The 13389-nt window shown below is 43.0% G+C and overlaps 1 protein-coding gene across 1 annotated transcript in view; it reads left to right on the top strand.

Annotated features, from left to right (window-relative positions):
* LOC139311000 (tumor necrosis factor receptor superfamily member 1A-like) overlaps positions 1-13172 on the top strand; it is a 70526-nt gene extending 57354 nt beyond the window's left edge. The window contains exons 9-10 of the mRNA XM_070935313.1: positions 5340-5484; positions 12182-13172. Of these exons, the coding sequence (XP_070791414.1) occupies positions 5340-5484; positions 12182-12447 (411 nt within the window). The 3' untranslated portion in view covers positions 12448-13172. The remainder of the gene's footprint in view (positions 1-5339; positions 5485-12181) is intronic.
* The last annotated feature ends 217 nt before the right edge of the window (positions 13173-13389 follow it).

Genomic DNA, 13389 nt, shown 5'->3' with positions numbered 1-13389 from the left:
CAACGAGCTCCAGTTCACGGCCACGCAGTTTGAGGGGTACCTAGCAGAGTTGGGGATCAGACACGTACTCTCCGCCCCATTTCATCCAGCTAGCAATGGATTGGCAGAGAGATTTGTGAGAACGGCTAAGGAAGCCATCTCACGCCTAGGCCCCGGGGACTGGCAAGAACAGATAGACAAATTCTTAACGGTCCAACACGCCACACCATGCACCGCCATAGGCAGGAGCCCGGCGGAACTTCTAATGGGGAGAAAGCTCCGAGGAGTCCTAGACAGGCTACACCCCAGTTATTCCCCTGACAACTTCAGAGGAGCAGAGAAAAGGCATAGAGAGTTCACAGTAGGGACGCCAGTGTTCACTAGAAATTACGGGAACGGGCCCCTCTGGGAAACCGGGACAATCACAGAGGTCACCGGGCCCAAGTCTTATAGGATAGACATGGGAGATGGATTTGGCGGCGGCACATTGATCAGCTACAGAAGCGTTTAACCACCGACACAGAAGACATCTTCGACGAACAGCTCCCTAACTACCAACTGAACTCCAGACCTAACTCAAGCCCGAGTCAAGTGGAGGACTTAGCTGTCGGCCCCGAGATCCAGCGCCGCCCCATCACGGAAGATTGACCAGCCGAAGAAGTCACCACCCACAACGAATTCTCGGAGGTTCCATTGGCGGAGCAGGGAGAAACAGGGAGTTCCTCCGACCTGCTCGATGCCACACCTTTGACTGAAGTGCGCAGGTCAACTATGGTGCGGACATGCCCTGGTCACCTGAGAGACTATGTATGCTAATGTTCACCCCAAGTGACTTCTGGGAGGGGAGGAGTGTTATGTATGTAGATTTTGGGGGGGCAGTTTGAATTAACTGACTGTCAGCTGATTGGCTGACCACCACAGCTGCAAGGTATATAAAGGGAACTGTTTCCCCTGGTCAGTTGCTGGGTTCTCACCCTACAATAAAGAGCTGTTGTCACTCACTGCCTGGCTTGCTGTGTCCTCATTCACCCAACTTAACAGATCTGCTTCTGATTAAAAATTACCAGCCGATCTCCCTGCTTAATGCCGATTACAAATTATTCTCCGCAATTTTAGCGAAGAGACTAAAATTTTTTTTGAATTAGTACATCCACGGAGACCAGAATGGCTTCCTACCTCACAGACAACTGAAAGATAATGTGAGAACTATATTGAACATATTAGAATATTATGAATGTAATTCTGACAAACAGGTGGCCCTGGTCTCCGTGGATGCCCAAAAAGCTTTTGATAGAGTGAGCTGGAACTTTCTCTTTGCACAGTTGAGCGAAATGGAATTCGGGGAAAGATTTATCAGGGCGATCCGGACAGTATACACGAAACAAACAGCGAAAATACTTATTAATGGGGAGGAGTCTGAAAAGATTTATATAAGTAAAGATACTAGACAGGGATGCCCATTATCTCAACTTTTATTAATTTTAACCCTTGAGTCATTATTGAATGAGGTTAGAAGGAACCAAGGAATTAGAGGGCTAAGGATCAGAGGGGAAGAGTTTAAGCTCCAAGCCTTTGCGGACGATTTGATATTTGTTTTGGAAGAACCTTTGGAATCGGGACCAATCTTGCTCCAGAAGTTGGAGGCTTATTCGAAAGTAGCGGGATTCAAATTAAATAAAGATAAAACCAAGATCCTAATTAAGAATATGACGAAGAATCAAAAAGTGCAATTAGAGGAAGAATTAGGGATTCAGATAGTTTAAAAACTTAAATATTTAGGCATCTGGCTTTCATCCAAAAACCAAGGATCAAATTGAAAATGCTTCAAGAATCCCTTTCCAGGGGAAGATTTGGCCTACCTAAATGGGAGTTTTACCATCAAGCAGCTGTCTTAAATTGGATCAGAGACTGGATTGCTTTGAGGAGGAGGAGAATCCTCATTTTGGAAGGCCACAATTTGCAACAGGGGTGGCATTATTATCTGAGTCAGGAAAGGCCCAAAAACATAAATATTTTATGGATCACTTCATCTGAAAGGTTTTGATGACTATTTGGGATCGAATAAGAAATAAATATTACCTGATGACTCCGATTTGGCTTTCCCCTCTAGAGGCGATGATATACCCGACCCCTGTGCTCCAGGATCTTTGAAAGATATTCTTCAGTGGTTCTGAGAACTCATCTGCCGGTTCCTTCAGAACCTTGGGGTGTAATTCATCTGGTCCTGGTGATTTGAACCTGTCTAGGGTAGACAGGTGTTCACTTACCATTTTCTTCCCTATTTTAATTTGTGTTCCTAATCTGTTTTTTGTGGTGCTGTGTAGCATAGTATCTTTATTTCAAATGTAGACCATAATACATTGACTTAAAACTACACAGGTATAAGGATCACACATTTCCAGCTGTAAATGAAATGTAATATGACTAAGTTCATAATGAATTGTAATGAAAAACACTATTAAGTTCTGTGAATAAAATTGTAATATTAATACTAAGCTCTGTAAGCATTAAAATGCAGTTTGCAAGATACAACCTATAATTAAAATTAATAAGCTACATTGTAAAACTAATCAGAAATGTAGCATCAGTTTAGCTGTAGTATATGGAATATTAAGAACTATGTATTACTGGTATTATCTTACAGATTGCAAACTTTGCTTTTTAAATAATTCCAGCTTTATAAGTTGTATTACAAAACAGAGGCATTTTGCATGTTATTGAAAAATTACAAGCATTTTCCAATATAACTGATTAGCATGCTCTCACAGTCTTAAGAGCATTAGTAAGATAAAAATATTATGCATGCTCTGTATAACAAGCATTGTAGCAAAATGTGCTCATTATTGCTTAGCTTTACAGTGATAGAGATGTTTCATAGAGGCATTTTCTTCTGCTTTCCTCTACAATGGCAATGACGAAAGCATTCCAACATATCAATATAAAACCGTTCTCTATTTTGGTTTCTTCTGAATGCTAGAGGTACATTGCTGTTGATATTCTGTTTCTCAGGGCACAATAGATACTCAACCTACCTTGTTCAGTGTTCAGAATATGGTTCTGCAGCACAATGCAATCCTTTTTATATCCCAAAGAATACAGGCTAACCCAGTCTTATAAAACCCTAGGGCAATCACCTCAGCATTAATGCCTTCTTTCATGTGCCATGGAAATTATTATCAAGACAGTTAGATCATCTGAGCCACAGGGAAACCCTTTACTGATTTCATATCCTTTGACCATTTTACCAGAGGGAGTACAGTACACCCATTTCAGATGTAGGAGAACAGCATCGAAATTTGGCATACAGAAAATCATACTCAAATCTTATTTTAGTGTTAATGTTGCCATCACTATAAAGCATCCTTGAAAGCAGATAGAAGATCCAACTTCTTTCATAGATTCCCAAGTTATGAAAATCATCTACTGCAATTGGAGAGTTGTATGCTAATCACTAAAAAGATATAGTGAAAGTAGACAGCAACTGTCAGTGTGTATTATTTAAATGTAGATTATCAAACAGGATTTATATTCTTATATTGGAAACCAATATCACAAGATCTCCTTTCAGTCTTCCCCTTTCCTCCCCAGCTTCAGCTTCCAGTACACCTGATCTGAAACTATCTACCACTATCTCATTAGTGTACCAGGTTTCCTGGGTCATTTTGTTATCACATTTAGATCTGAAGTTGAAAAAACAACCATTCATGTTGCTGTAGATTCCTGCAATATTCCAACTAAAGGGGAAACTCTTACCCTAGATTTGTACTAGCAGTAGCAATGGCACTTAGACTTATATACCACTCCATAGTGATTTACAGCACTCTCTAAGTGGTCTACAGCATATTTCCCCCAGCAATCTGGGTCCTCATTTTACCGACTTTGGAAGGATGGAAGGCTAAGTCAATCTTGAGCTGGTCATAATCGAATTCCTGACAGTGAGAAGAGTCAGCCTGCAATACTGCATTCTAATCATTACACCACCACGGCTCCCTATTCCTTAATTTGTGACTGCATTCATGAAAGCTAAGGTGGAGGTTTTTGAGATGTGTCCTACAATGGAGGAAGATGAGATACAGAGAAAACTTAAGAAAAGTAGTGAATATATGTAAAATGCATTTAAGTGACATTATTTCAATCACTAAACCTTAAATGATGTAGATATAAAATAAAATAAAATTTTCCAGTTTGGTCTAGTGGTTTAGACTCTAGGCTGGAAAGCTGGCTCAGTGACATTGGATCAGTCATTCTCTCTCAGCCCAACCTACCTCACAGGATTGTTGTTGCAGAGAAAATAGAAGGAGAAAAGCATATTAGGTATGATCACTGCTTTGACTTATTTAGAAAAATAATAAGGGTGGGATAAAATAAATAAAATAATAAACACAACCAGCATGGGTATCAGTTTCTTAATATTCAGTAAGCTGTTTTAAACACTAGGGCTATTAGTGGTAAGACTTCAATGAAGAGACCACAATGAATTTAGTAAAAAAAATCAGATAAAGATATTAATCATTATTACTACTAAACTTGAACAATGTTTAATCAAATCTGACAGTTCCTATCGGTAGTGAGATGACATATGTTCTGATAGTGCTAGTGCATTAATATTCCTGTGGAAGTATTCATTGCAATGCCAATGAATTATGAATTCAGTTACCAATATTGTATATTGCCAGTGCATAGAGGTAGTGTTTCATTTCATTATTTATAAATAAAAGGGAATATATGTATGGTGTCAAAGAGGTACATTGGTCTGTGAAAGAGTGGCTGATCCAAAGTCATTGAGCGTGCTTTCAGGGTTGAGGGTGGTACTGAATCATGGTGTAATTTAACATCTTAACATGACATCATACTGGCTCTCCAGGAGGAAGGGCTGACTCGGACTCAGTTATCTCTTCCCTTTCAGGCCAAAAATAATAAATACAACAAACTTGTGTTTAAACTCTTTTTGAAGCAAACCCCCTGAATTTAGAGGAACTCGGATGTAAAGAAATTTATGACAAGCAAAGATGTATCTTGCCAAAGATTCTCTACAGACTGCCCAAGATCTCATCCTGCAGTTCCTGTACCTCATCACTTTGATTTCTAGCTGCCTCATGATTAATGGATTGCATAAAACCATAGATCGGTTTCTAGGAAGGGCCAGGAAAGAAGTGAGACAAAATAAATATGGTTTTGTTCTACCTTGCTCTTTTCTTACACCACTCCATCAGGGTACATAGTTATGAAATTCCAGGCATGTTCACTATTCCTATAATCCAGCCTTTCACCATTCCTATAATCCAGCCTTCCACAAGGTGAGGTCTACGTGATGTTAGTTATTCCTTCTAACAGGGTACGTGTGTCCCTCTTGTTCTTAGACTGCAGATAAAACAAAAAACTCTCTTTTGGACATTAAAGAAGAAATGATCTCGGCTACCATGCAAGTGCCACCATTAAGTCAAGCCCAAGGTCAAGAACTGCCAGACTGCATAAAATCTGCAAGAGAGACACGGATTTCTGACAGTAAGTGCAACTTCCTTTAAGAAACTGGAGTGGATGACAGGTGCTATTAAAAAATATTTGTGCAGTATATCTACCAAGATGACATATGGAGTATGTGGAATATGGCTGCCAATCAAAAGACCAAAAAGAAGGGGGAAATAAATCTTACTTAAATATTAAAAAGTATAGAGAATCTTAAATATAGGTAGTGTGAGGCCCAAGAACTAAGAATGACACATGGAGTTACTTCTGATTAGTTTCTTTATTGCTGTTCGCCTACAGACAGAATCTTTCCAGATGAAAGTAATCCACATAACTATAGGTATATAACTATATTATCCACATAACTATAGGTATATTCTGTAAACTACTAAGAAAGGATTGTCTTTGCCCTCTTCCTGCCTCTGAGACATCAAAGCTGTGCTGCTTCTTAGCTCTCTTGTAGGCAGCCCCTCCCTCCTAGGATTCCAGACTACAGTGCCTCAGGTTTACAGAGGGATCTCATGTTTTGATTCAAAAGAAAAGAGAAGACGTTACTCACACTAGGCACTTTACATATTTTATGCCATTTGATCATTATTGGAATATTTGTGGCTACAAAACTGATAAATCAGGGATCCCTAACCCCCGGGCCATGGCCCACTACTGGGTTGTGGCCCATCAGAATCAGGCCACACAAGTATTCCCTCTCCCTTCCCCACTGCTGGCCACCAAGCTGGAAAGGTTGGGGATCCCTTTGATAAATAACTAATTAACATAGAGGATGTTCACACAAATATCTGTCAGTGCCAGAATTTAAGCACATGGGAAGCCTTTTTCTACGCTAGGCTAGGTCAGACTAGACTAGACTAGACTAGACTTGATTTGAATTCTATTTTTTATTGGCTAAATGTGACTGGACACACAAAGAATTTGTCTCTGGTGCATAAGCTCACAGTGTATATATAAACAGCAAGTAATAGATCATATATCATAGTTACAATCATTAACCATAAGTTACAAAAATAATTGATAAATCATAAGAAACCAATAGGAGAAGATAGGAAAGATGAGAAGATGAAAAAAGAGAAAATGCTGTGGGAATTAAGTGTTCAGCAGAGTGATGGCATGGGGGAAACCTTGTGTCTAGTTGTTTTGGCATATAATGCTCTACAGCGTCATCCTGAGGGGGAGAGTTGAAATAGTTTATATCCAGGGTATGAAGGCTCTGTAGATATTTTCTCAGCCCTCTTTCTGGTTTGTGCAGTATACAGGTCTTCAATGGAAAGCACACTGGTTGCAATTGTTTTTTCTGCAGTCCTTCAACTATCTGTTGAAGTCTGTGCCTGTCTTGTTTGGTTGCTGTGCCAAACCAGACAGTTATTGAGGTACAAATGACTTAATAATTCCTCTGTAGAAGTGTTATCAGCAGATCCTTGGGCAGTTTGAGCTTTCTGAGTTGATGCAGGAAGAACATTCTTTGTTGTGCTTTTTAAATTATGGTTATATTGTCTTTGTGTTATCTAGATGAAATCTAGAATGTGAACAGGGTGTATTGTACTCTGAAGAACTACTATATTAGCCAGTATAGGAAGATTTTAAAGTACTAAATTGACCTGGTCTAGGCAGTGTAACATATACTTCTGCAAATCCAGAGAGGCAGTAGAGTGAGTTTAAAGCCATTAAAACATCCAGAACAGTTATTATTTATTTATTTATTTATTTATTTATTTTAAATTTATATACCGCCCTTCTCCCTGAAGACTCAGGGCGGTGTACAGCCAGAATTAAAAAACATAAAATACAAATATTAAAAAACAATTAAAATATATATAAATTTGGCCCAAAATTAAAAATACAAACCAATTAAAACATTTAAAATTTCTTCTTAAGCCAGCCCGGCTTGCTGGAAAAAGTGGGTTTTAAGGGCACGGCGGAAGGCACTAAGGTCTTGGATTCTCCTTATCTCTGGGGGCAATTGATTCCAGAGGGTAGGTCCCCCCACAGAGAAGGCCCTCCCCCTGGGGGTCACCAGCCTACATTGATTGGCTGATGGCACCCTGAGGAGGCCCTCTCTGTGGGAGCGCACGGGACGATGGGAGGTCGTCGGTAGCAGCAGGCGATCTCAAAGATAGCTAGGCCCGATGCCATGGAGCGCTTTAAAGGTGATAACCAGCACCTTGAAGCGCACCCGGAAGACCACTGGGAGCCAGTGCAGCTTGCGCAAGAGCGGTGTTACATGGGAGTGCCATGCTGCTCCCGTCACTACCCGCGCTGCTGCATTCTGGACCAGTTGGAGCCTCCGGGTGCTCTTCAAGGGGAGCCCCATGTAGAGAGCGTTGCAGTAGTCAAGGCGAGAGGTGACGAGGGCATGAGTGACTGTGCACAAGGAATCCCGATCAAGAAAGGGCCGCAACTGGCGAATCAGGCGAACCTGACAAAAGGTCCCCCTGGTTACAGCTGTCAGATGTTCCTCCAAGAATAGCTGCATATCCAGGAGGACTCCCAGATTGCGAGCCCTTTCTGTGGGGGCCAAAGACTCACCCCCAATAGTCAGTGATGGAGTCAACTGACTATATCGGGATGCCGGGAGCCACAGCCACTCAGTCTTGGAAGGGTTGAGCTTGAGCCTGTTCCTCCCCATCCAGATCCGCACAGCCTCCAGGCACCGGGACATCACTTCAAGGGCACATTGGGGTGGCCTGGGGTGGAGATGTACAGCTGGGTGTCATCAGCGTACTGGTGGTATCTCACCCCGAAGCCACGGATGATCTCGCCCAGCGGCTTTACATAAATGTTGAACAGAAGGGGTGAGAGGACCGATCCCTGCGGCACTCCACAGATGAGAGGCCTCGAGGTCGACCTCTGCCCCCCTGCCAACACAAACTGCAACCGGTCGGAGAGAAAGGAGGAGAACCACCGCAACACAGTGCCTCCCACCCCCAACTCTTCCAGCCGGTGCAGCATGATACCATGGTCGATGGTATCAAAAGCCGCTGAGAGATCTAACAGGACCAGAACAGAAGAGCAACCCCTGTCCCGAGCCCTCCAGAGATCATCAACCAACGCGACCAATGCCGTTTCCGTGCTGTGCCCAGACCTGAAACCTGACTGGAACGGATCTAGATAAGATGTTTCCTCCAGGAATTGTGGGAACTGTCACGCGACCACACTCTCCACAACCTTCGCCATGAAGCGAAGGTTGGAGACAGGACGATAGTTGGCCAATATTGCCGGATCCAGGGAGGGCTTCTTGAGGAGAGGCCTCACCACCGCCTCCTTCAAGGCAGCGGGGAAGTGGCCCTCACTCAGCGAAGCGTTGATAACACCCTGGAGCCAGCCTCGTGTAACCTCCCGGGAAGCCAGTACCAACCAGGAGGGACACGGGTCCAGTAAACATGTGGCCGCACTAAGTCTCCCCAAAATCCTGTCCACATCATCGGGAGTCACAGCGTCAAACTCCTCCCAGATAACATTCTCAAGACTATTCCTCGTCACTCTGCCCTGATCTACCCAGTCAGAGTCCAAATCCCCCCGGATCTGAGCGATTTTGTCATACAGGTATTATCCAAAATCCTCCGCCCTGCCTTCCAAGGGATCCTCCCGCACTCCCGGATGGAGCAGGGAGCAGGTCATCCTAAACAGGGCGGCCGGATGATTCCCTGATGACGCAATAGAGGCGGAAAAGTAATTAAACTTTGCCGTCTTTATCGCCACTAGGTAGGTCTTAATATGCGACCTTACCAGTGTTCGATCAGATTCAGCGAGACTGGCCCTCCAACCACTCTCCAGGCGTCTTTTCCGGCGCTTCATTTCCCTCAGCTCCTCGGTGAACCAAGGAGCCGCACGGGATCGGCACTGGGACAGAGGCCGCAAAGGCACGACTCGGTCCAAGGCCCCACCAGCCGCCCGATCCCAGGCAGCTACCAGGTCCTCGGCCGAGTCATGTGCTAGAACCTCAGGAAATGGCCCAAGCTCCATCTGGAACCTCTCAGGATCCATCAGGCGCCTGGAGTGGATCCATCTAATTGGATCCGCCTCCCTGCGGCGGGGGGCAGCGGTTCGAAGATCTAGGCGAAGGAGTGAGTGGTCTGTCCATGACAAGGGTTCCATGTCTATATCCCCAATAACAAGACCACTCAACCACTGGCCAGAGACAAAAATCAGGTCCAGAGTCTGACCTCCCCTGTGAGTAGGGCCATGAACTAACTGGGTCAGGTCCATGGCCGTCATGGAAGCCATGAACTCCCGAGCCACCTCAGACATTTCATGGCAAGTTGAAATCACCCATGACTAAAAGCCTGGGTGTATCTACTGCCGCCGTGGCTATCACGTCGAGTAGCTCAGGTAGGGCTGTTGCCACGCGGCAGGGAGCCAGGTACGTAAGCAACAAGCCCATCTGAACCCCATGACCCCACCTCACAAGGAGGGACTCACATCCGGCTATCTGAGGCACAGTGGTCTCCCTCGGACCCAGATCCTCGTTAATAATAACCGCCACGCCCCTCCCCTCCCCTGGGCCCTCAGCTGATGGAATGCTCTGAAGCCTGGTGGGCACATTTCGACCAGAGGGACGCCGCCCTCCGGGCCCAACCAGGTCTCCGTAATACCCGCCAGGTCCGCTCCTCCCTCTTGAATAAGATCGTGAATGAGGGGGGCCTTATTTACCACGGACCTGGCGTTGCACAGCATCAGCCGAAGGCCCAGATCCTGAGTATCTAAGCCACCTAGTGTCCGAGCGGAGCCTTGGGGACCGGGGCAAGGAATTGCTCTCAGATAGCAAGTGCGAGCCCCCGACACATGATATGGTCCCCTGCTCCCGCCATATCTGCCCCTCCCATTCACCGTGCTGATGGAAAATTCCTCCTCCGGATAGTTCTCCAGCCCCTCCCCAATCCCTCGACCTGCACCCTCCAAACCGTCCCCCTGTGCCGGGCTCGGCTCTGACCGTAGTGGGTTCATCCCCCCAAACCCCTTGGTCTTCCTCCCAGTTCCCCTTAAAAAATCATTAACAGCTTGATAGATCTTCACAAGGTAAGTGACCTGGCTCGGCAGGATGGTGGGGGGAGAGCAATTATGGGGACCCCCAAGGGAGGGAGCATGAAGTATCTCAGTGGGTTGTGGGAGGCCTTGGGTGGTCTGAAGCATGTTCCATCACTAGGCCTAGTTCCATCACTAGGCCTCCCATGGTTTCCCCCACTCTGAGATACTTCATGTGTACTTAACGACCTGCGCATTTGATTAGCTAATGAGTGGGCGAAAGCAGGGAGTGATCATGTTCATTTGATGTAATTTGCACATCCCAACGAATCCTTGGGTTACAAATGTAATTGGCAGGCTCCATTACATTCGTAACTGGAGGATTACCTGTACAAACAAAACCCTACTGAATTAAAACATTATTGTCACTTCTCAGTTAAATCAATTCATATAATTAAGAACAGGGGTGTCAAGCTGGCAGCCCGCAGACTGGGTGCGTCACGCCCAGGCCACGCCTACCCCAGCTCTGCGAATGGGAAAAATGTTGTAAAATGTCACATGATGACAGTGACGTGGCAAGTTTGATACCCGTGATTAAGAATTCAAATGTTCAGCAAACTCAGTTTTAATTAGTATTAGATTCTGTCAGGACAATACCATTCTGTTAGAATTTAGTAGCTGGGGCAGGGAAGGGTTGGACAATGAGTAAGAACACAGAGTTATAGCTAATTGGCTGAAGAGAGGTGGCCACTGCATGAGGGAATATGAGTTGTGATTGGTTGCTGTGAGAGTAAAGGGGCAGTTTCCTTATTTCCTGCCTTTTTTCCTCTGTGTGCTCTCTGTGATTTTCCTGATGATGTTCCTGCTCCTGTTTGCCTATCTTATTTATTGTAAATATATTTATTTATATATAACTGGTTCAAGTCAGCATCTCTGATTCCATTTGGACACCGGCTGCGTAATTCCCTGACACATTCCTTATGTATAATAAGCAGCTAAAATCCACTGCCCCAATTTATGTTTCAAGCTCCTCTTTGAAATTCCTTTTTATTCATTTTAAGCACATGGATAAATGTGTCTAACACAATGAGAGGAATGATGAAGAACTTTAGTTTTTTAATATTTTGTGATAGTAATTTTGCAGCTATGAAAAGAAATCTCATCTGGTTATGTTGAACACATTTATGCAAATACTATTTATTTCTTGAATGTATGGTATTTAAAAGTAAAAATTGCTAAAAAACTGTCAGAATCTAGATCTTGAGGAATCCTACAACAGACAAATATAGTGGACATTTTAAAATTAATAATATTTTTTCTAATAGATAGTTTTGCTAATGGCTATAGAATAACTCAGGGTGTCAAACTTGCATCATCATGTCATCACGTGATGTATCATGACTTTATTTGCCTTTGCTAAAACGGGTGGGTGTGGCCAGCGTGTGACGCATCTGGCCCGCAGGCTGTGAGTTTGACACCCCTGGAATTACTTATCTGGGTAGAAATACTGAATACTGTATAGATAATTAATGTGGGGAGGGGGTTGTTAAAATGTCAATGGAATGGATTTAATCTTTCCACCTTAAGTTTTTATTGCATAATTGTTCTATTCAGATAAATATATGGGAGCTCAAGTTGTTGCCTTCTATTTCTAATATACTTATATATACCTAAAACTTTACCATAGAGAATCTGGTACTGAGGAAAGAATAAAAATGTTAGATGCATTTTTTCAACTGTATGTTTCCCCCCATCCCAGGTCCTGTGGTTTTATATGCTGTGATGAATGCTGTACCAGTGTTACGATGGAAGGAATTTATGAGGTACCTGGGACTGAGTGAAAATACAATTGACAGGATTTTTTTGGACCATCAGCATAGGCGGGATGCGCAATATGAGACACTAAAAGAATGGAGACTATTGGCAAACCATGACGCTACTATGGAGCGCATCAGTCAGGTTCTCAGTAAAATGGACCTAAGTGGATGTATTGAGGATATTCAGGAAGCACTGGCCAAACAGTGAGAGACATTGTATTATTTGCTTCCTTTCCAAAGAGAACTCACAGAGGCAGTTACTGTATCTTCAAGTTTGTTTTCCCTTTGTAACATAAATAGAATTTTTAAAATATACTGTGCATCTCTTAACATATGGAATAATACAGTTTTAATAAATTAAGGGGTGTGTGTGTGTGTCTACATGTGTGTGAACATGAAAGAGAGAGCGAAAGATCTCTATCATGTTGTCCTGGTCTTTTTCCCAGAGATGTATTTGGACCAGTTCCTTTGTTAGCCTTCTATTTTTTTAAAGTTCTTTTGTATATACCACAGGGAAAATGTAGGCAATTTCATCAGATGCTTTGTAGTTTAAATGATACTTTGTAATATAATATAACAGTAATATAACAGTTATTCATCCACCATAAAGCAAAACTCATGTTTGTTTTGTTTTTTAATGCACATCATTACTTTTGTGTACTACTTACTGTATATATTTCATGTACCCAGTATACTTATGAATATAGATCTTTATATTATAGATCTTAATATAAATCTTAAACAGGGAAGGAAGGAATATATTGGGGGTGGGGGGAACTTTCAGAAAAGATTATTCAATTTTAAGGAAGAGGAAAGAATAAGAAAGAAACATGAAAAAACACTACCTTGATTTTGGATCATGTAAAATGGGTTAGAGAGAAACTCTGCCAAGTTTCAAGATTTTGCTTTTCTTCCCTACAACAATAAAGAACATTCCTGGAATTCTGCTGTGCCTGTTTCTTAAGCTTGCTTATCTTGAATAGCTGCATGCACACTGTTTTTATTAGGAAAGCTAACTATAGGGTACACAATACCCCATATCTAGGATTGGTATCTAGGATTTTTCAGACTGGAGACACTTTACAAATCAGCATATACAATTAGTATTAAATCCATGAGAGAGAGAGAGAGACAGAGTGTTATGTATTAT

The sequence above is a fragment of the Pituophis catenifer genome, unplaced genomic scaffold (assembly GCF_029215685.1).
Source record: "Pituophis catenifer annectens isolate HBS135680 unplaced genomic scaffold, rPitCat1.0.hap2 SCAF_2, whole genome shotgun sequence".
Classification (NCBI taxonomy): Eukaryota; Metazoa; Chordata; class Lepidosauria; order Squamata; family Colubridae; genus Pituophis; species Pituophis catenifer.
This window is presented reverse-complemented; position numbering and strand designations above follow the sequence as displayed.